The sequence below is a fragment of the Styela clava genome, chromosome 12, assembly GCF_964204865.1.
Source record: "Styela clava chromosome 12, kaStyClav1.hap1.2, whole genome shotgun sequence".
Lineage (NCBI taxonomy): Eukaryota > Metazoa > Chordata > Ascidiacea > Stolidobranchia > Styelidae > Styela > Styela clava.
Window position 1 is genome coordinate 17,974,564 of NC_135261.1, and position 23,554 is coordinate 17,998,117.

General features: G+C 32.1%; 1 protein-coding gene across 2 annotated transcripts in view; it reads left to right on the forward strand.

Moving 5' to 3' along the window:
* The first annotated feature begins 3,095 nt into the window (after positions 1-3,095).
* Positions 3,096-23,554, forward strand: part of LOC120329341 (uncharacterized) — a 32,120-nt gene continuing 11,661 nt past the window's right edge. For both annotated transcript variants that reach the window (XR_005567739.2, XM_039395941.2), the window contains exons 1-11: positions 3,096-3,274; positions 4,514-5,117; positions 6,230-6,270; positions 10,829-10,950; positions 11,466-11,596; positions 12,112-12,268; positions 12,745-12,888; positions 17,914-18,072; positions 21,074-21,226; positions 21,931-22,112; positions 23,003-23,191. Coding sequence is in view for 1 of the 2 variants with exons in the window: in XM_039395941.2 (XP_039251875.2) it covers positions 3,211-3,274; positions 4,514-5,117; positions 6,230-6,270; positions 10,829-10,950; positions 11,466-11,596; positions 12,112-12,268; positions 12,745-12,888; positions 17,914-18,072; positions 21,074-21,226; positions 21,931-22,112; positions 23,003-23,191 (1,946 nt within the window). In the remaining variant the exon portion in view is untranslated. The remainder of the gene's footprint in view (positions 3,275-4,513; positions 5,118-6,229; positions 6,271-10,828; positions 10,951-11,465; positions 11,597-12,111; positions 12,269-12,744; positions 12,889-17,913; positions 18,073-21,073; positions 21,227-21,930; positions 22,113-23,002; positions 23,192-23,554) is intronic.

Consider the following 23,554-nt stretch of genomic DNA (forward strand, 5'->3'; position numbering starts at 1 on the left):
GACTTGGACCATTGCTGGAAATCTAAAATAATTCTCTTTTTATTAATTTCAAGTCTTTTGGTTTAAAAAGGTTATTTTCTTTAGATTTTTCATACATGGAATATAAGAAATCTCTGGAATTTCAAAAATATGCGGTGAACCATTGGATGTAAGCAATATAGCACAATAGGAACTTTTATGACACTGTCTTTCCACTATTCGTTGAGGTAAATTTACCAATTTTGAAAATAATATGACAGCATTTCCTATACTTGTGTATGTTCACATGTGATCAGCATTGGAAATTTTGAGTTCATTCGAGGTGAAAAAAATAGCAAAAAATTTCCCAAACCAATATTTTGCGGCAATTTCAAGTTGAGTACGGGCAATAACTGAAGACCTTTGCCGCATTTATATCATTCAAACGAATATACTTCAATCATATCTTCAATCGAGGAAATACTTCGAATTTAGTGAATATCTAGATTCAGACTGCGCGCTTCACACCTCTTTTCAATTACAATGGCATACTGCATAAAATTCATATCATTTATTTGCTTCAGTTAGGCGAAATAACATTTACAAGTGATTAAAATAGTTTTAAAGTTAATTTTCTAGAAAACCGCTTCAAGATTATCCCCCTCGATTTCGGACATTGCCCATGGATATGAACTAAGATGTATCCTTATCTGTTGCAGAAAAAAGCTTACACTGATTGGGAAAAAATACCATGTTTGCGATATACCGAAAGCGATAGTATATAAATATACTGTAAATATATAGAAGATATTAAAATTTCCACTTGCATTTCTAATGGATTTATATTTCAAATATTTTACGCAGTCAACAGCATCATAGTTGTTGAACAAATAGCTATGGCTGATATAATAAGATGGATATTGAACGAAAACCCGACTCAACAAGTCTTTATGTCGAGAACGAAAGCAAGTAGTGTCTGGAAAGTTGGGCACTAGTATTTGTCGTTTTCAATAGTGATTTATCTCGCGTATCCACAACTAATTTTACATTGAAATTACATAATATTTTTACATTATCTTTCTTTTCTTAGTACGAAAATGAAATGTTCGAATACACTTACAAAGCAATGGATTAGTATCAAACAATATAGCCATGTACGTTTTTTTAAATACATTTTACATCAATTAAGCGATAGATTAGTTATAGTATATTTTTTCTAATACTCTATATCAAGTCTGCTCAACCCGCGGGCCGCATGCGGCCCGCCCTATAAAGTTTGTAAGCAGACTTTTTATGTTTTTACCATGTTATATATCAATATATAGGGTTAAGTACGTTTCTGATTTTGATGTGATTATTCCTGCCATCTATCTACATTCAAATGTGTCAAGTCTTGCACCCTGGTGGACATCGACGTCAGTTTTTTTATTTCTCGCAGAACTGAGCGTTCTGTTCAGCGAATTCTAAAGACATTGTGCGATCATTGAGGACGAACGCTGAGCGCAATTATGCGAATGAATTTGGAGCCTAAATTTGCGAATTAATTTCATTCTGATTGTTTTCTTACGTATCTGATTTGATCGTCTTTATCGCCAGCGTAAAATAAAATGTCAACAATATCTTTGGTACTGGTCCTGGGACTCGTTGTCCTTTTATATTTGTATTTTTTTATTATATATCAAATGTTTGGGTTAAATAAGATTTTGGAAATATCGTCACTGCGTATCCGTCAATAATTCTGATAAAATTGACTTAATGGCATTGCTGCATATTAGTCACGAATCAGTACATATAGGCTATTCTCCGATAAAATGTAATGTTGTTATGTTACTTTATTAAATATTTGTATTGGTGTTTCAAATTTTACGAAAAGGCCCACTTAAACTTGATATTCCTGCAACAGTGGCGCATATTATGCTCATTTAAACATTGTCCACGCTCCGTGTTACCAGATATTCGAATTGTAAACTGCTATTCTAATATTCGAATAATAATTAGCCAACCCTACTCAGAAAACAGTAATTAAATTGATTGATTCGATGTTAATAAACTTGCCTTTTATTTTTTTGTAAATTACCTGCACCGAAATCAGGACTTTGCTAATATTAATGTTTGGTACAAACGTTTGCGGCCCGCAACGAATTTCGTCACTTGAAAGTGGCCCTCGAGACGAAAAAGGTTGGGCAGGCCTGCTGTATGTCATAACTTCTTGGACAACAGCCCGAATTAATCATTCAAATGCTGGCAACAATAAAAATTTTAAGCATAAAATTCTCGTTTCGTCTATTGGAAACGAACAGACATCTTGTCATATTTTTCGCCATTTCGGTTTTAACTCCAACTTCGTCTAGAAAAGAGTGTCCTTTATTTCTGGTTCATTCAAATTCTGTTATAAAAATCCCCTCATGAGTATCTATTAGTTAATTTGGAGGAAATCATCTTACGCGAAAAGCTTCGCAAATTGGTCATCACAGGAAAGACTGTACAGTTATAAAATTCCCTACCAGGTCTCACACTACAGACTAGACAGTTGTGCCTTTCAAAAAACATGTTTCCGGCTAAAACTTTGATTCCAGCTCACGACTTCAGCTTGTGCAAAAATGACTCAGACCAAAATTTAGATTATGTGAATCGGCGCTAAATTATAATTTTTGCTGCATATTTATGGTACGTTAATCACCCAAATGGCTGTACAGTATACAATTTGATTGGCTGGATATGTATATTTGGTAGACCGTGTATGTAGATTATGTAAGTTGGCGCCATTTCAATATTTTTGGCCGCATATGTATGGCACGACGCCAACACTTTCGGAATGGGATAACATCTTGTGCTGCATTGTCTCTGTTCCCACGGTACGTTAGTCGTTAGTTTCCACCAATGTCATTGGTTTCCACCGACCGCCGCAGAGGTTTGGTGTTTAAAAAGTATTCAGATTGACCACTAAGTGTCGCAAATGAGCAGACTATCATATTTCAGTAACCAAGCGACGTGACGCTAATTACATACTTGAGAGACAGTTGTTGATTGTTAATTGTACATAAATATTATCCTCTGGCAGTGATTTTTATTTGTTTATTCAATCTAAAAAGAACTTTGCTTTCACCAGTTATTAATCTCCTCTTTTTACGGTGTTCAGTAACCAGATTTCATTAGAATTAAAGTGTGCGCACACGGCCTATGCGTTGATTGTTTGATGAATTGATCGAAGACAAATATTTGTGATGCAACTTTAAAAAATATCTGGAAAAAATGAGAAAATCAGATAGTGAGGACGAGGATGACTATATTGAAGAGCAGAACACGGATAATGAGGGTAAGTTCTGAATTTCTAATTTTTATCAATTATACAGTAATAGGATAAGATTTAAAGTCAGTGACCCTATTACCGTTACATATTTATCCCGGGAAGAAAGCCGAAAAGACAGCTTAATCATATACTGAACCATGCCCTCTCCTCCAGTTACCAGTTTTTGTTGGGTATGGGATAAGTTAGCCAGTTTATTGTTTTTTGGAAGCATGGACTTTATTGTGAAGGAAGCTGTAACCGACCAGCGGGTTGCGTGAACCACCCTACAGCATGAGGAGTCCAGCAATCCTCTTGCATATAACTATACCTGCATGGGATTCGAACCTGCAAACCCACGCAGGGTAATCAGATGTGCGGTGGCAAGCGTATTCCTAGCGCTCACACTGCTGAGATTATTTATGGCTATGTCTGTATGTATTACTGTCTATGTTTTACTGATTACTTGGTCGAGAGTTGAAAATAAGCTTATATGTATAATAGTGAGATATTACAGCATTAAGTTTTGAAAAATTCTATTTAGTCGTTCTGATAGTTTAAGTCTTGACTCATTAGATAGAAGTGGCGTGGGTTCACTTAAAGCAAAATGGATGCTGAAAGGTTTTATTCTGTGATACCTCCTACATTTGAAATTACGATTGAGCAATACTACAATACCAAATATGAGATAAATAAAAAAATTTACTAGAAATATTTATTGGAAAAAAAGGCGACCAAAAAAGATTTTTAGATGACCTAGTTTTGGGTCACGACCCATAGGTTGCAAAACACTGCTCTCTCTATGTGATGCGAAATATATTATAAAACAGTGTTTCTCCAGCTTTTAAAACTGCTCCCTTTCATTAGAATTTGTCAAGTCTCACACCCTCCTCAAAAATAACTAGCTAACAATAAGTTACAAATAACAGATAATAAGGCGAAAGCATGTTCTATGTAAGAAAACACATTGAAAATACGTGGACGGAACATAAATATTCAAAGTAGAGAAATGTAAATATTCAAAAAAGGAAGGGCAAGATCAAATCTAACAAGAATTTTTATTTTTAATTACCTCCAAGCCCCTTCAAAAATTGTGACAATCTCATTGAATTGCTCATAAAGCCTAACACAGAACGAGTCAACCAGCACGAGTATGCCAATTGCCAAATAAGATCACGTATAAGCCACAGGTATGGCTGGACCTAATTTTATTCGGCTCACGTTTTAAGGGATACAATACTTTTTTATTACAATAATTTTAAATTCTAGATGAAGATGAAAGTGAGGATGAGGGAAATGAAGAAGCATTAAATGAGGAGGAAGAGTCTGAGGAAGAATATCCAGATCCTGATCCAGAGGAAGAAGAAGAGGAGGAGGAAGAGGAAGAAGATCTTTGTCTAATATCAGCAGTAAATTCATCCAGTAGCATCATGGGCGAAGCATCCGGAATTGAAATCGAAGATTCTCCGTCCAAAAGCCAGTTGCCAGAAAATTTAAATGGGGTATATAAGCCTCTCCAAACAACATCTTGCATCATTCCTCCTGCAACATCCCTAATGGTGAATCAGAATTCTGTCCCAAAACTGCATTTAGAATCTCTTACAACAGTACCAGACATTCCTGATTCGGGTGATAAAATTATGTTGGTCAAAGAAAAATATGGGATTCTTCCGGCTGTTACAAAAGATAAAAATAATAACTCGGTTACTGGAAATACATTAGTTGCAGCTCCGTTATCAAATATTCCATCAACTCTAACTTTACTTGATAATGAGCAGGGTGAGGCAGCTGGGACAGAAGGTGGGAAAGCAGATGACGCGGTTTCTGTCACTTGTTCAAGCCCTTCCAAAAAGAAGAAAAAGAAGAAAAAAAGGTTAGTAACTAAATTAACGCAATTTTGAATTTCAATCATAAGTGTTTGGTGGAGCAGGGTTTCCCAAACTGGGGTCCGCGGATATCTGGGGGTTCGTGATGACTGCACAGGGGGTCTGCAACCATATGAAAAGAGTCTGAAACATAGTGGATGGGGTCCATCAAAAATAAGATTCACAAACAGGGGTCCACGGCCCAAACCGAGAGCAGAGTACAATCTTGTGTTTAGTATTTTTTTTGTTCGATTACTGGACAACTAACGATTCATCGAAATAATTATTTCCATGAATAACAAGTAAACAAAAGTTTCATTGTAAAATAAATAATTGAGTAATAATTTTCATTAATATAGTAGTACTGCTCTTGATGTTCCTTTTGATTTGTCACATAAATATATTGAATGTCTGTCACATTGATTCTTAAAGATTGTTTATGATATTCTATTGGATTTTACTTTTTTTTCAATAATCTAAAAATTGATTGAATTTTACCCCTATAGCAGCTATAGGCATTTATTGCTTAAAAAATTTTTTTTGATTATTCTCAACTTACATAAGTTATTTTTTCATTTCAACTGCAAAGACAGACAATTTTATTTACAAAATAAGAATTTAAGTTATATTTAGATCTGAAATTTTCGAATCTCCTAATTTAGACATTTTTATTAAAGCTAGGACTGAATATATGATGATATAGTGTTATTACTTATCGATTTTAATCGGTAAGTATGTTGATAGGTATTTGTCTGTATGTATGTCTGTTTGTCTGTTAGATGCACGCGATATCTCACGAAAGCGAGATTGAATCTGCTCCAGATTTTGCATGTGCATTTATCTTATCTCGGACCAGAAGCCTATTGATTTTGGACGAATTATGTCGTATAATTAGCGAGTTCAATTCAATCATCAATCAATTAATGATATAGTGATCTAGATTTTTGTAAAGCGAGAGAATTTTGAGACCCGAGTGTGTGTGTGCGATGCGCAATGCGCAAGTTACAAGAGCGGATGAATCGAAACTGCAGTTTCTGTTTTGGGGGATCCCCTAACTATCGATCGATAAGTCTTTGGTTTCCAACCGATATTCTCGTTTATTCGTTTAATATTTTTTCAGGTGGATTGGAATATGCACTGCCAATTGTAAATATGAAAGCGGTGAGTAATTTCATGTTTATACTTTTTCCACAGGAGAAATTTTACATTTCATAGCCAATACGATAGGTTTACATATTTATCCTTGGGGAGAGGAAAGCCAACAAGACGACTCAATCATATGGCGAAGCACAGTCTCTTGTCCGGTTATCAGTCCATGTTTGGTATGGGAATATTTAGCCAATTATTTGTTTTCGGAAGCATGGACTTGTAAATAGTTTCGTAGTGTTTGTATAATAACTGATTATTGTGATAGATTCTCTTAATTCAGATGTTTAAATTATGTTCACCATTGAATTTAATTATGTGAATACTGAGTAATTGACTACGATATAATAGCATGTTTCATTAAACTGCTATTCACTTGAGTTACACGAAAAAAATCAATTTCATGAACACAATGACAAACACCAACTATCATAATTTACATATTGCTGTTCTTTTATGCCTTATGGGAATAAGATTAGGATATTGTAGATGAAGATGCATTATAGAATGAAAACAATAACTTTGTTTTATTGAAATAAAAAGGTTTCGATTTCGATCAATCGAATTTAACTTAATCAACACTAGTGTGCTAGTGTGTCTGTCAGAAAATAATTATCATAACTACCAAGATTTAGTTACAATAAATACCGTAACTTTATTATTTCGTTTGGATTTGAAACATTGTGAATATAGAATATATTGGAGGAATTAAAATAGATCTTGAGACATAGGTGTAGCCAGGTGGGGCCATGCCCCCTCCCAAAATTTTCAACATTTTTCATTTCAATTTTGCGACATTTGCAGTGAGAGATAGATTTTTACGCTTTTCCGACCCCATTCTACTCTATTCTATTCTCTATTCTTGATTTTTCCTGGCTTGCTATCAATAATCTTTTTACCAAATGAACCAACCGAGATAGATGAAAGTGCTTGCTTGTGTGCCTCTGATAACTTTGACAATCAAGTATGTCTGTAGATAGATTTCTTAAGATATTATTAGATATCGGTGGCTGCTTTTATCTAGTCTTGCTTGAAGAAAAAGGCACGAGTAAGTGTTGTATTACGTCATCATACAAAAATTACCCCCCCCCCCCCTCAAAAAAAATTTGGGGCTGGCTACGCTTTTGCCTAAACATTCTATTTGAATATACGATAATTGAAGTCTATGATTTCAGTGACAGTATTATTAACGTAATCACTAATATTGACAACACAAACCCATTAAGTTTAAGCTAATCTACAATGAAATATTGGAATCTTATTATGCAATTGGCAATATATGTGTTCTCCTTTGAAAATACTCTTCACTAAACATATCTGAGTTGAATAATTCTTCAGATGCACTTCAATTGTTTGTAATCTCTTAAAAAAAAAAAAACTTAAAAATCCTCATTATGTAATTACTCTAATCTAGTTGTAAACAGTGTTGAGGACGCCTGAGTCATAATTTAACGAAGACCTAATTCATGTGAATAAAATGACTCATCATCAACGAATTGCAAGTGACACTTGAGTCAGTGATTAACTTGACTTCAGAATTGACCCAAGGCTCCGATTCAGATAGCTCGAGTTCACTTGTGATTTGGGGATTTCCAACTAAACAGAGTTAGAAAAAGGGATGAACGGTTGGTCCCAATCTTACAACTGGACAAAAAACATGCTGGTCTAACTCTAGGACATGAACATTCCCAAAAAGACAAACATTGATCAAAGTCAGTATTGACATTTGAATCAGTTTGATTAACCCCAACGCAATTTTATGAGATATATCAGACAAAGCTTCTTTTATTTTGTTTCGTTTTGTGTCACATAATATTAAAGGTCAGTGAACTGGCATAGTAACTTATTAGGTTAGCACCCAAATACAGTAATTACAAGATCTTGTATAGCCAGAATCTTGTTCTTGGTTGATGTGATATTAAAATTTTGTTTCAACTTTGCAAAATTAATATTAATAAATATTAATAATGGAATAATTGACCTTCCAACTTTCAAACAAGTTTTTGTATTGAGATATTATGTATTTTATTCATTACAGAGTTGCATCACTAATAATTATAATGTTAGAAAGCAATACGGCTATCTTTATGGCCAAAATTGGATAAAAAAAACTATTAATATATATAAAAGACAATTAATTATTCTGAATTGTTCTTTATCGGGCAATATTTACTTTTAAATTATGACTGAAATTCAAAAACACAAAATTAAGTTTTCAGTTTTTTTTTTGTAATAGCATAAAATTGAAAATATATTGGCCACTGGAGAGTAACTTAATCCCGAAGCGAGCCTCATAAAAATCTTGCTTGAAAATAAACATAAATATATTTTGGTTTTAAAACTTCTGTAGCTTTTTGTGAAATTCTGCGGTAAACACTGCTTTGAACTATAATTAACTTTCTATAACCTAACCTCCTATATCTTCAACATTGCCTTGATTGAAAACCTCAGTATAAGATACCTAATTGGGAAATAATAAAAATTCATCCCCCTTTGTTATAAATTTAAAATAGATGTCAAATTGGTAGAATTGGTATAAACCATGTCCATAGTATAATTTTTAGCGCTCCAGAAGTGTATGTACTAATATGGAGGTAACTAATTTTGTTCGCCTACTTTACATCAATTTGTGTAAAGGGACTGAAACGTATGGACAGAGGGTTTATTCACTTGGCTAACACAGACAGTCCCCGAAATAGAACTAAAATAACGAAAACCGGAATAAAATTATGGCCTAACCTTTACCTGGTACACACACTACGGGAGTACCGAATTTTTTAATTGGTATTTTAACTACAAGTCTTATGATTTGTGTAAAAAGAGAGAGAGAGAAAAGAAAAGAAATAGTGACAAGAATATTTCTACACTGCAATATGAAAATTTTTCCGAATTACCATTTAGAATTTTAAATGCCATTGCTAAACGGTTTCTCATCGGATAAATCCTACTTTAATTGACATCTTTATTCAGAATAAGAATAAAAATCTGTCATTATGGCCACCCTTAACCATAAGTAATAGGGTATTTGTAATGGCGATAAAAATAATATTATAATAGGACAAATCCTTACCATTTAATTTTCCTTTATTGTACAAACAAATCTCTTTTATCCAATAACAATAGGTCTTTTGATGTTGTTTGCCACCATGGGGTCATATCCACAACCAATTTCATTTCATGAATAACGATTTCAAATTTTTTAATATAGTGAAATATACAATATTAAGCATGGTACATGAATATGTTTCAAAATATGATTACTTGATATACAAATCATGCTTGATCTATGTTTCATGTTTTTGATCTTCCACTTTTTTATTATTTTGGTACCCATTCCTCACTTTTACCTTGAATAAGTAATAAAAATGTTCATGAACTGTATTGCTTTGATGTTTTCGCTGGCTTTATTACCCAATGGAATCGATTTTATGATTATAGTGTAATTTAGTTGTACAAATAAATCGTTTAGTTTTATTTTTATTGGGCAAATTTTTTTATTTGTCATTTTCGGATGGGTGCTGTAATTTAGTTCCATGAAATGGAAATGAACATTAATTATTACGGTATGTAACTTTTCCATGAATTCGGATAATTTTATTTACCATCATATTTATAAGTATAGCTTCCACATAATATGCTATGAAGTTGTCAGAAAGCTTGACAAAACAATAATGTATTTTTGTTTGCTAGATAATTCAGGACTAGACAAGTCCTGTATTAAATTACCGGTAGGTAAAAGAACTTTGATGTGCTTCACAAAACTAATGGTGGACATATGAAGTCAAAAAACTTAAATAAATATTAATTAAAATAAACCAAAACCAGTTTTAGGTATATTGGTAACTGACTTCATGACAGAATTTTCAATTGTAACAGGACTAACAGACAGTGTATGAAAAATTAGGAGAAATATCGAAAATAATAACAGAAAATAATAGTGTCTTCCATGACAGAAAGGTTTATTCTCAAAAACTGTACATGAAATACTATTAGATAATAAATACTTTATCTTGTGTTTTTAAGTTTTTTTTTTAATTTTCGTATTTTTTTTGGTTATTATAATTATGTTAAGATCATACTTTATATTATTGAATAAACTGAATTATTTTCTTCTCCTGGAAATAAGTGACCGAGGCTAGTGCAATTTTTCTTAATTTGCCTATTTTGGATCTCTTCATTCTTCTTTCACCATTCGTAAAAATGTTATCTATTATTTGTTCAATCGTTAATGGATTCTTAGCTAGCATGACGCGTAATTCACACTCTGACTTTTGTGCATTTTGAGTATTTTATAATGTAGCCATAACTGTGTATTACAATAATACCGAGTTACCAAACGATGAACCAATTACAAAGCAATATTTCCTTCCCAAAAACAACTAGATTCCGCACTTCTCTGGAAAAGATTCCTCTACTGTTAAGAAACACTGGGCTAAACAAGTGTAATCTTTCTGCGCTTATGATTTGAAAAATTGTGAGACATGCTCACTCAAAAGTAAAGGAAATTCACCTCAGCATTCTACGTCAATAACTGATGATCTGACTGAAAGAATTCTATATATTTGCATGTTAGTTCGTCGCGTGAGTCGAAGGTTTGGTATGAAAGAAGTACCAGAAGATGGAGAAGATTGGACAGTTTATTGGACAGATTATTCTGTATCATTGGAGAGAGTTATGGAAATGAAAAGATTCCAGGTTTGCTTTATAGTAAATAATATCATTTCAAAATATTTATATTTAAATTGATAACGTAACGCTTATGGTCTAATAATTTACAGTGCGGTTGACGCATTGTGCTAAGTGTTGATTACACGCTTGCTAATGCATTTCTGTTTACCCTGTGTGAGTTTGCAGGTTTGAATCTCATGGCAGAGGATTGCTGGACTCCTCGCCGCCGTAGGGTGGTTCATGTAATTTTCTGGTTAGCTACGGCTTCCTCCACCATCATGTCTATAAACCGAATAAAAAACTGTTCTCACACCGACTGGTAAAACTCTAAATGGTAACCGGACGATGATGACGCCCACTTAGGTGACTTAAGTTGTTATGAGTATTCGATAAATGGTGACTTGACACCAACTAGAGTCGAGTTTATGACTCGAGCCTTCGTAATAATGTAATATATTACCTCATAATAAATTCCAAGAATTATTCTGAATTATATGTTTAATGTCACTTGATGTTTATTATATTTAATTCTGCTTTTTCAGAAAATCAACCATTTTCCTGGAATGAATGAAATATGTCGAAAAGATCTTCTTGCAAGAAATCTTAATCGTTTATATAAATTATTTCCGAAAGATTATTGCCTTTTTCCAAAATCATGGTCTCTGCCTGCCGAGTAAGTGATGTTTCGTATCAGAATTTTATCGTTCGTGCATCAACTAATTCGTTACTATCTTATCATTTTTTCACGCCCATGTAACTCAAAAAGCCGAACATCAACAAACTGTTTTTTTATAAAAATTAAATTTTATTTTTTTCAATTCTATCTTCTGTAACTTTTTATCATAATTTTTTGGGTAATATTGCTTCAAACCATGAATGGATACCAAATATGCATTTTTTTTGTTGATATTGACATTTTTTGAGAATTGTGATGAAATCTTGAAAATCCACAAATTCAAATAAAGACGTCAAAATTCGCCTTTTTACATCATAATGCGGTTCCAATTATTCCTTTATTCAACCATTTATAGACTTTACTAGATATTATTGATTTGGTATTTGAAAACTTCAAATTTGAAATCATCATCATTTGAGTCGATTTTGCATATTGCAAATTAGACTCTTATTGGGAAAAAAATCTTTAATATTAACACATTTATTTAGTATATTTCACACTTTTTCCTACAGTTACAGTGATTTTCAAGCTCACTGCCGAACTAAGAAAAACAAGACGTATATTTGTAAACCTGAAAGTGGTTGCCAAGGTAAAGGTATCTTCATAACAAGAAACCCTAAAGATATAAAACCAGGAGAACATATGATTTGCCAACAATATTTAACAAAGGTTGGGATTATATCTTTCCCTTTTTTATCTCATAAATAATTATTTTACTTTTTATATTTATGATAGCTTTTTCATGATCTAATTAAAAATAACCAAAATCTGGAAATTATCTATTTTTAATATGGTATGATCTGAACACAATTTTTAAATCTGATTTGTATTGTACCAGTCATACAATAGGGTTTGCAAGTTCAAATCCCGTGGCGAACGTTTTTGTGCAAGAGAATCGCTGAACTCCTCATTGTCCTACAGTGGTTCATGAAACTGCTGATCAGTTTTAAATTTCTCCACCATCAAATCCATTCATCTGAAATAAATAACTGGTTAACTGTTCTCATTTCCAACATAGACTGATAAATGAACATGTATTTCATATTATTAGTTCGTCTTATTAACTTTCCTCTTCCCTAGATTAAATATGCAAGCCCTATCCTTTACTTTCAATACAACATTAAGTTTATTTAATCAATATTTAGTGTTTCACTATTGACAACTACAAATTTGATTTGCGAATTTACGTTCTTGTGACATCATGTGATCCACTGAGAATATTCGTTTACAAAGAAGGTCTCGCTCGTTTTGCAACGAAGAAATATCAGGAACCCAACAACCATAACATGGTGAGTTTTATTTGAGTAATTGAACTCACCTGAGGGAGTGCAAATGACCTTGCTTGCTTTGAGATAGCTGGGTCCAACGTTCTTACCCCCAGACAAAAGAGGGCAAGATGAAATTTCGAAAAATGCTTTCTAAGAGCACATTCAATCAAAATTTGGAGCAATGTTAACCCAAAGTATTTTAATAACAGGTTACAGGACTTGAAAATTCAAAATTATATTTTTTTGCTCATTTTAATGAAACTATTTTATTTTTATTTTTGCTTGTAGCCCTCGTACTGTGCACATCTCCTATTTTTAATGATAACCACTTTAAAAATTGTTACCTATGAATATGATATGCATTTTTGTTTTTTTTAAATACGTCTCAAGATAGAATTCATGCTAAATCCCAGATTATAACATATCGTTTTTCCTGAAGATAATTAGATTAATTTATTTGGCTTCGGCAATTTCTGTTATTTTTATGAAAAAAAAAGCTTTTCAATAGATAGATTCTTGAAAGCTTGAAATATCAGATTCATGTATTTCCAACAGGGTGTAACAATATTAAAAGGAATGAATTAGTAAGAAACATTAGATAGTAGAAAGTAGAATTTAGCGATTGTTCTTCTATCATAATATACGACTTTGCGTTAAAAAAGTGGGGTTTACAACTGTAAACTAATTGACATAACACAGGATGACTAATAAAAAAATAAGACCCAGTTCATTTGGAACATATTCGAGAGTGAACATAACTTTTGTGCAAAACGTCCTAGATTACTAAAATTTAGGTACAATCACACACAAACTGAAGTTCAAGTGTTGAATAAAATTTCTTCATTTTCGTAAAAGTAATTATGAAATTCATGGGTTATGTTTTTTGTGTCACCCTTCAGTGTTAACAATAAACTTAGGTGGTAAAATTTGACTAAATCATGAAAATAAATTTTTTAAGCTTTAATTAATCTACTATCTTTCAGGTAATTAGAATTTTGATAAATTTATATTATATAAGTTTTTGAAACACTTTATAAAAACAGGATTAATTATGTAAATAATTGATATTTTGGCATTTTAGACACAGGCACACCTTCCTGGTATTAGTAGTTTATTTACATTACCAAAGCAGAGATATTGTAATAACTTGGCAAGTTTGTTTATACAAGTGAACTATGAGTCAAAGATAATATAATCATATCAAGCTTGATAAAAGGATACTTGATTTTTTGCTGACTTGTAATTTTGAAACCTTGTTTTATTTTAGATTTTTGATTTGTTCATCTACTTTTTATAGCAATGACTTGTCAAACTTAGCCATTTTATTGAGGTGTACTTAAAAAAGGATGTTTTTGAGATACTCAAAAGAATGGAAAAGGTTGTTTATACGTAGTCGTTAAATATCTTTATGTTGTCACATAAATATTATTTTGAAGAGCACACATAAATTTACAAGTAAATATTATTTTATTGGTGCAATCATATCTAGACTTGTTTTTCATAGTATTTGTCAAAAATATATTTTAAAATCGTAAAATGATTATAAATCATGTAAAATTTCATTGATTTTCTGTATGATATATTTCTCTAAAACTTTATTTGTATTAGCATAAGAATAATTTATTTTTGAATTTTATTACTTTACCACACACATAGAAAATTTATTGTACATACCGGTAACTATGATATAAATCATTTGATTCTCAGAAAAACTTTAAATAAGATATTCTGTTTTGGATATTGTTAAACAAAATTCTCTAATCTATTGCATAGCGTACAGAACGACTCTTTTATTCTGAACAAGCCTTGTACAGACACCCACTGATATCGATCGAATTGTGAGAAAAGAAGCGGAAATTAGCCATTCTGATTATTTCAGCTCTAATGTCCTATTTAAATTATGGTATATTGAATCAAGTAAAAATAAAAATATGAATTTCTTAAAAAAAATTCTATTTGTATTTATCATTCTGGTTGTTTTAAACAATCATTTCCAGATGCCTTTTTACCAACAATCAATTCATTTTACTTACCTCTGTTAGTCTGTTACTTAATTGATAATAAAACTTTTGGATTTGAAATAATCAAAATCTAGTTTAAGATGATCGCAACACTCCCTATTTTTACATACTGTTCAGAGAGATTAACTAGGATCAACCAGGTTTACCCTAATTTCACGCAAATCATGGATGCCCGGTTCATCATTATCCATTGTGTAATCATTGAGCTTCATATATTGTATGTTTTGTTCCTAGAATAAAAACGGCTTTATTTTTCATTCAAGCTTCCGACAAAATCATATTGTCGGATTTCAATATCAAAAACCCATTGTTTGCTTTTTTTGTCTAACTAGAGCAAATGTGACGTCTGTTATTTTAGTATCTACGTCCTGTTCAAAAGCTTTCTCACATTAAAGACGAAATGTCAATATTAAAATGGAATTAAACACTTTATTAAGCCTTCACTGCGAACGCATGTCACTCTACTAATGGTTTTAAAACCGAATAGAGTAATTTGTACCAATTGTTCATAAGAATAGTATAGGGGTTTCATAACGTCTTAAAATTTTTTCAATTGCAAAGGGAATTTATCGATACTATATATTGTTTTGGACCTCGCAAATGTATTAAATGAAGTAAAAATACTTGAACAATTACTGATTAAAAAACAAACCTGATAACTGAATTCATAACAAAATTGAAAATGGAAAGGAACCTCATGGACATCCGTATATTGCAATTATAGCGCAATGTCTTGCGCAATTACTGAAATTTTCAGGCAAAATTTGAATTTTTCAAAAAATTATTAAATTGATTATTTATTCTTATGTGATTCAATGAAACCAAAAATTATGAATTATATCTATTATCTGAATGTGATTTAGTCATAAAGTACGATCATGCAATTATAAGTTTTGATAATCAGGTCTGGGTTTCCAAATTCTGAATATGCTGCTCAAACGAAAATCATTTAATTGACATGTCACATGCCCATTACAGACTTTTAATTGCTTGAGATCTCAAACAACGAGAGTGTGTGCATATTCAATATGTCTTAGTACATTCTGTGGTCGTTTAAAACCGATAGACTTATCTGTGTACATTACCAGCGGTTGATAAATATTAATGTTAATACAGCTGAGATAAGTACATTGTTCACTTTGTTATGTAAATTATCTCAAATATTTGCACAATCAGAAAAATATTTTCATAATTATCCATTGTCAAGTTTAAACGATTGCGTTATTGTGTTAGGATTCAAATATTTATTTTTCTTGGCAACCATTTTCAAATTGGGGAATGATTCGGCACTGCTTATCCCAAATTATTACGTACTGGGCACAGGATTTGAACTTGGGATGTTTATTTTGTAATGCCAATACAATTATATATAACACTTTAACCGCTTGGCCATTGATTCTAAACTTCATAAATAAAAAATATTTTATTAATAAAATGAAATTTAAGGCGAAAATATAATTTTTTGATCGAAAATAAGTACCAAATTTTTCATTTATATGTCGCGAGCGAGTATTTACTTTAAATCAATATGTCGACTCCGTACACCAGACAAGAGGTACTTAACGAAAGCGATAATCGTTTCTCTTAAATTTGACGAAGAAGTTATATAATTGGTTCGTTTAAACGTCAAGGACCATCAAATTGTAAAGATGATCAAAATGGTCTCGTTTTAAACATTCAATTCAATAATATAATGCTGTTAAACCTCCGAGTACCACTCGTGTCAACTAGACATGAAAATTGTGGGTTACTTGAGCGGTAAACTAAAGTACGAGGAATAAATATGTGTTGAACTCAGGAACTCGTTGAAATATTACAATACGCACCATCAAAATATAGGTTGAATGTGGAAAAAATATTTTTTGGGGGGTTTTTCACTGTTTTTGCATGCTTCGGCAAGGTTTTTAATGGTTTTACATATTTCATTCATGCCACTATTCTTGACTGTGCCAAATTGTTGTTAAATGCTAGCCAAAAGGTATTACGGGTAAATGCTATTCATTTTCTGTGTTATCATTTCTTTTTAATGCATGATTGAATTAATAAGGACCAAAATTTTTTAAATCGAACATGGTTTTTCACATAAGAATCCACTGGTCTGTTATACCTTCCAAAAACATGAACCTGGAAGCTGGCTGGTGAATAAAAAATTGTTTCTGCTGTCATTGCAATTGGCATTGGCATAACTGCTTTAGGTATGGTGCATATCTGTATACACTCACACGCAATGACACAATATGATGATTTCTAGCTTAAGTAACTCTCGCTCAGAGATCAATCTCCTATATTTCTGAGTGAACTTGCTTTGAGCAAATTTTTTTATAAAATATTTTTCCATACCTTATATGTACTGACAAGATGCCATATATCGTGTTTTTACACATAAGGCACACCGTCAATCAATTGCCTAGATTATGGTTTTTATCCATGATAAGGTGCACCGGCCTATAAGACACAACTGTTAATTTTGCGTCAACTGTTGATCAAATTTGTTTTAAAATTGTTTTAGTGTCTCGTTTTCTCATGTCTTAGAAATTATAATAATTAGAAGCATCTACATTTACTAAATTTATTCACTATGCTGAATCAGCATCGTGGGTGTCACTGCCTGAAGACCTTTCGATGTCCCTCGCGACCCCCGTCACACAATTAAAGTTGGGTTGTTTTTTTTTTGCTTCATATTTTGCCATATTTTTCGGGATATATTTATATTGTGTTGACAAATAAATGATGATTGATTGAATTATACATTAGGCACACGCACACCATCTTATATGACGCATGATCGATTTTCGAGAAAAAAAAGTAATTATACAGTGCTCCTTATGGTCCATAGAATACAATAATTAAGCCATCTTTTCACTTTCTTCTCCCAAAGATAAATATAAAAATCACACATTTAAAGTAACACATTATAACTACCAGTAAATTAAATCAGTACAAAACCATGCATATTCCATTTATTTGAATAAATAAGATGATAGTCAAAATTTATATCACAAAAAAATCTGTTTTGTTATTTCAGGATGAAGTTTGCATGCATCTCACGAATTATGCTATCAATAAAAACAGTGATGATTTTGTTCGAGACGATGATTCGGGAAGCAAAAGAAAATTAGCCGCAATTAATCAGTGGTTGGATGAACATGGTTACGACACTGCTAAGATGTGGGCTAATATAGAGGTAATCATAATTTATACAACAATTACATTTTGTTTTAGCTGGAACATTCTCTGTTATTAATTGGTATTAAGATTTATTAGAGGATGTCATTCAAAGTTTTAATATGAGAAAAGGTAGGATTGCTGATTGTATATTGAACCACTGTCAGAAATCGAGCGCTATTCGGAGTCATGCATGGCAGTTGTTGTAAGGAAAACGTGAGAAATCGCAATGCTCATTACCTTGTGTGGTTTCGCATGTTCGAATCCAATAGAGGATGATTAGGTATTGCTGGACATTTTCTTACCTTAATGGCTTCCTCTCTCGCTATGTATATAAAACATTTCCCATAACAAACCTAGACTGGTAACCGAGAGGCTTTGCTTTGTCATTATATTGGAGTAGTTTTATGGACTCTTCTCGATATGTTTTGTATCGTAAGTTTATAATGAAGGGAATTTTAAAAACATAATTGTGGCTGCTTTGTGCAAAAGAGACTTGTTCAAAGAGAATATATAATTCACTAAAAAAAAAATTTGCTTGCAACTTCTGAATTAAATAGATACAAAAACAAATTATTTAGGTATTTTACTCAACAATTTTGAAGTAAAATCGATATGAACACTTATGACTTGATAAACATACAACATTGTGCCTCTTGTCATAAATAAAAATTACTTGATCTTTTTGATATTTTACATTTCTATGTTCTTACTTGAGCAATATTGTCAGGGTAAGATTATAAATATGCCGCATAAAATATATAAATAATAAATAAAATACATAAATCTTAAAGAATTGTTTGGCAAAGAAATCACGTTCGTAGTTTAATTTGATTTATTTCAGCGAATTGTATGTTCAATCAAATAGCAACATATTTCATCCATTTTTTTTCAAAGTATGAGGGATTTTGATAAACTCTGTTTAAGGTTTTTGTTAACATTTAGCTTTCAAATAAGTGATAAACAATTGTCATCTTTAAACTAAGCGTCATCATTTTGCAATATTTCGTATTTAAATCAACCCTTCACTCATATTGTTATCTTCTATTACTGTGGTGAACAAAAAGTTTCAGAATAAGCATTTCGTGGCTTGTCGTCGACCCAAGGACTTTTAGAGATCCTTTTTACAAACAAAAGGCGGTATTTATGTTCACAACTGCGCGACAATAGTAGAGTGTCACAAAGAGTACTTATGTTTGGCAACTTGATATTTAGATTTACTTTCCGATGTCAGCTTATAACTGATGTCACGTTTGAGAAAATTCGATGTCGGTTCATAGTCAAAACATATAAGATTTGTAGATAATACGAACATAAAAAGTGTTGTTTGAACATTGAGTCATACATATATATTTTTTTTTATAAATATTTGATTTATGCATTCACAAAATTTTTGTCAAAGGCAATATTTCAAATATAAACTTTATCACGATCTAATGTAAGTCATGCCTGATCATATATACCTTGATTCTTACTTACGAATCCAATTACTTTGGTACGCAAACTCGTCGCTACAACATACACTTTCATTAAAAAGAGAAACTGACCAAAATAAAATTATTCAAAAAAAAACATTGTATTATTCACATGTGTTTACTTAACGATATATCACATCTGTGTTTTTCATTGATAACGATCTTAACTTAATCTCAAGTACTCTCTAAAAGAGGGTACTTGGATATTGTATATTGAACTTTTTTATTGAGTTTTTCTCCTCGTTTACGTCCTAAATGATCATTTCTTGGGGAAATTATGAGGTTACGGTAAGTTATATCTTATCTTCACTGTGGAATGAATATACAGTAATAATAATGAGTTTTTTTCGACCTTATAATCAACATAACAGACTAATAAAAATAATTCATAAAAGCAAACGAATAATACTGATTACAGAATCGGAAGAGAAAACAAAACAATAGGTAAGGTTTAAACGTACAAATATTGAATATAAAGACGTTGCTAAATGAAATGGTACGGGTTCAGTCACCTAAATATATAATATTAATTAACACAGACTCACACACAGATAAACACATACATACAACTCCAAAGATATGAAAAAATTACTGAAAAAAAAATTTAATGAAAGTCTAAAAATTCTCGCTATTTTGTGTACTGTTCTATTTTAAGATTTAATCCTATTTGCTATTTAGTCATTATTTGTATGTTGAATAAAAAAAAATTTTGAGAAAATTTTACTGCTCATTTTGTGAAGTTGAGTTTTGAAATTGTGATTTCAATCAAGCGGGTTAAAATAAATGGAGTAAAGTGGTTGAAGTTTCCAATGAAATCTTGGCCAAGGCTAGCTAGGTTGTTACCAACGTGATGGTTGTTGGGCCTAGAAACCTCTTCTATTTTATTATCTTAATAAACTTTGCCGACCACTGGTTTAGTGCAGTGTTTCTCAAGCTATGGGTCGCGCCCCGAAATTGGGTCGCCTAAAAATTCTTTCGGGTCGCTTGTTTTTTCAACAAATACCTAAAAATTAGTAATTTCAATCTTTAGTTTTTTTTTTTTATTCAGTATTTGGTATTGAAATTTTGCTCAATAGTAATTGTATTTGTGGGAGGTATCACAACGTAAAAACTTGTAAGCATCTATTGTTTTTAAATAAAGCACGCCACGATTTCAAAAAATTGCTGTTGCAATTACATGACGTTTAGTATTTGAGCACATCCTTGGGTCGCAGGACTTTATAAACTTTATTTGAACCTCCATAAGTATGCGCATCAAGATGACGCACAACCTGAACATAGTATGTGGGTATCGGTTAGGATTCAAGTTGTGCGACATCTTGGTGCGCATACTTCTGGAGCACCCTTTATTTTTTACAAAATTTGGTTCACTTGAAAAAATGGTTGAGAACCACTGGTCTAGTGCATGCATCCCATCTCCAACATTAATAACTGTCTGCTTACGTATATGCATAGGTGAGGAGCTTGGTAATATGCCATGTCGTTCGATTTATTTATATTCTAATTGGTTATTGTATTAATAATGTTGCTACCTTTTACTTTTAGGACGTCATCATCAAGACTTTAATATCCGCTCATCCAATATTGAAGCATAATTACAGAACTTGTTTTCCAAATCATTTAAAAGGAAGTGCTTGTTTTGAAATATTGGGTTTTGATGTTTTATTGGACAAAAAATTAAAAGCATGGATTTTGGAGGTAATATATTATTTTAAGATAATAAGCTTCATTGCTTACGTCTTGTCTAAACAAAGACAAAGAACACATTAGACACAAAAGGATATTCACAGGCCGGGAGAGTGAAGCACCCGCAAGGGGTTGATACTTGTAACCGTGCGTATAATTGAAATGCCGGTAAAATTGAATTGTTATGAATATACAATGCTTAAACTTTGATAATGGCGTAATGATTGGCGGTATCTGAAACACAAAAAGAAAAAAAACATAGTGTTGAACTATTCCACTTAGGTTCGGCGGGCCATATTAAAAATCATGTGGGCTATAATTGGCCCGCGGGTCATGCTTTGGGAACCACTGTTTAAAATTAATCGTGATTTTTTAATTATTTACTTTTAGTAGTTAACGTCGCTAAAGGAAACATATTATAAGCAAAGTTAGGTATTTTTATAGAAAAGCAGGGGAACACAACTAGTGCAATCTTTGAAAATTACTGTATTAGACATATGAATCTACTAGCGTAGGAAAAAACTAAGTTCTTCCATTTCATAATACCCAAAGTTGTTATGGGTGTGGTACGTTTTTGAACGTAAATAAAGGTCAGAGGTCATTCTTCAGGTTTTGATTTCAAAAATTATTTCCTTGCTTCTTCAAAATGGAGAAAAGTCAATTCGTTGGATAGAAATTGGATAAATAGAATAACTTTTTTTTTCTAATTCTCCAAGGTTAACCATTCTCCGTCTTTTCACACTGATGCAAAACTAGATAAAGAAGTGAAGGAAGGACTTTTATACGATACTTTTAATTTACTCGATTTGCGTTCGATCGACAGAAGGAAATGCTTGGAAGAAGACAGAAAAAGAGTGAAAGAACGTCTTCTCGCTAAACCCAAATCAAGAGAATCCAAGTGAGTATTTGAGTCCATTTGTAAGCCCAATTAAAGGTTGCAGGTATCCTTGGTTCAAACCCCATGTATACCACCTCTTCCTGAACATAATTGAACTGCGAAGTGAATTCGGAGCTTCCGAAAATAATAACTCTTCACTTTTTTTTTTGCTGATCTTTGATTAAATTATTTCAAATTTAAACTTTAGTGAACAAATTCTGATGATATGTAGATATTATTTATGTCCCATGCATGATCAAGAACTGTGATGATTTGGTTTTATTTAAATTGTTGATTATTTCACAAAAAAACTTTTTATAGATGTATTCTGGTAAAAATTACTTCACATTATGATTAGATACTAGAGAGGCATTGTTTTGTTAATATCAACATTTCGTAATTACATCACTAAAGCGACTTTGACATATTTTTATTATTCTATGAGTAAGATAGTTAGTGTGTTGGAGTTAATTGTTGGTGTAGCATAGACCTTAATTTAAGGATTTAGCTGCTAAGCCAGTGGGTGGCAAAGTTCTTTGAGTGAGACCTAAATGGTAAAATGGAAAAGGTCCAACAATTTTGTTGGAAATTTTAAATTCAACCCTGTAATAAACTTGTTGAGAGACATTTGATTTGTTTAATTGAAATGAACGTAACATATGATCATTTAATATTTGTACAAAAACCATTTGGCAAAACATTTTTATGTAATGTTGGATTTATGGAACTTTTTTGTGTATCACTGCCATAATTGAAATTTATTGGAGGCCCACTAGAAAATGCCTGCCGGACCATAGTTTGCTGACCACTGCGCTAAGCCATGTTGCTCATAAATTGGGATATCAGTTTTCAATTTTTTGCTTTATTATGACATGACCCTGACTATTTAACTATTTTTAACATCAAAATAGGCTCGAAGAAATGAAAACAAATCAAATGCAGTATTTGGAAGTCATCACTAAATATGAGGATCAACATATGGGCGGGTTTCGCAGAATTTATCCTGGCCCCGGAGCAGAAAAATATGATAAATATTTTGAGAATAGTTGTTCTTTGTTCCAAACGACAGCGGCTTCAAAAGCACGAGAGGAGGCCGCTAAGTAAGTCTATTTTGTTGGATATTTATTTCCAATTATACAATAAAGTTACACCATGCTGATCACATTCCTCTTTTCCAATTATAAGTAGGAGTACGATTCAAAATTTTAGGAAAACAAGTTCTCTTCATTTCCTTCATTTCAGAAAAACTTGGCAAATTTATAGCTTTAAAACACAAACGGGTTCTCTGCTTGCCACAAAATTCTAAGAACAGGTTCTTGTGAACCTGTGCGCCCCTATTTCTACACAAGTCATAACTGACCAGCAGTTACGTGAATCACTGTACGGCAGATTGGAGTCTTCTCGCGAATAATTATCACTGCATGGAATTCGAACCTTTAAACCCATGCAGGGTGCAGTGGCGA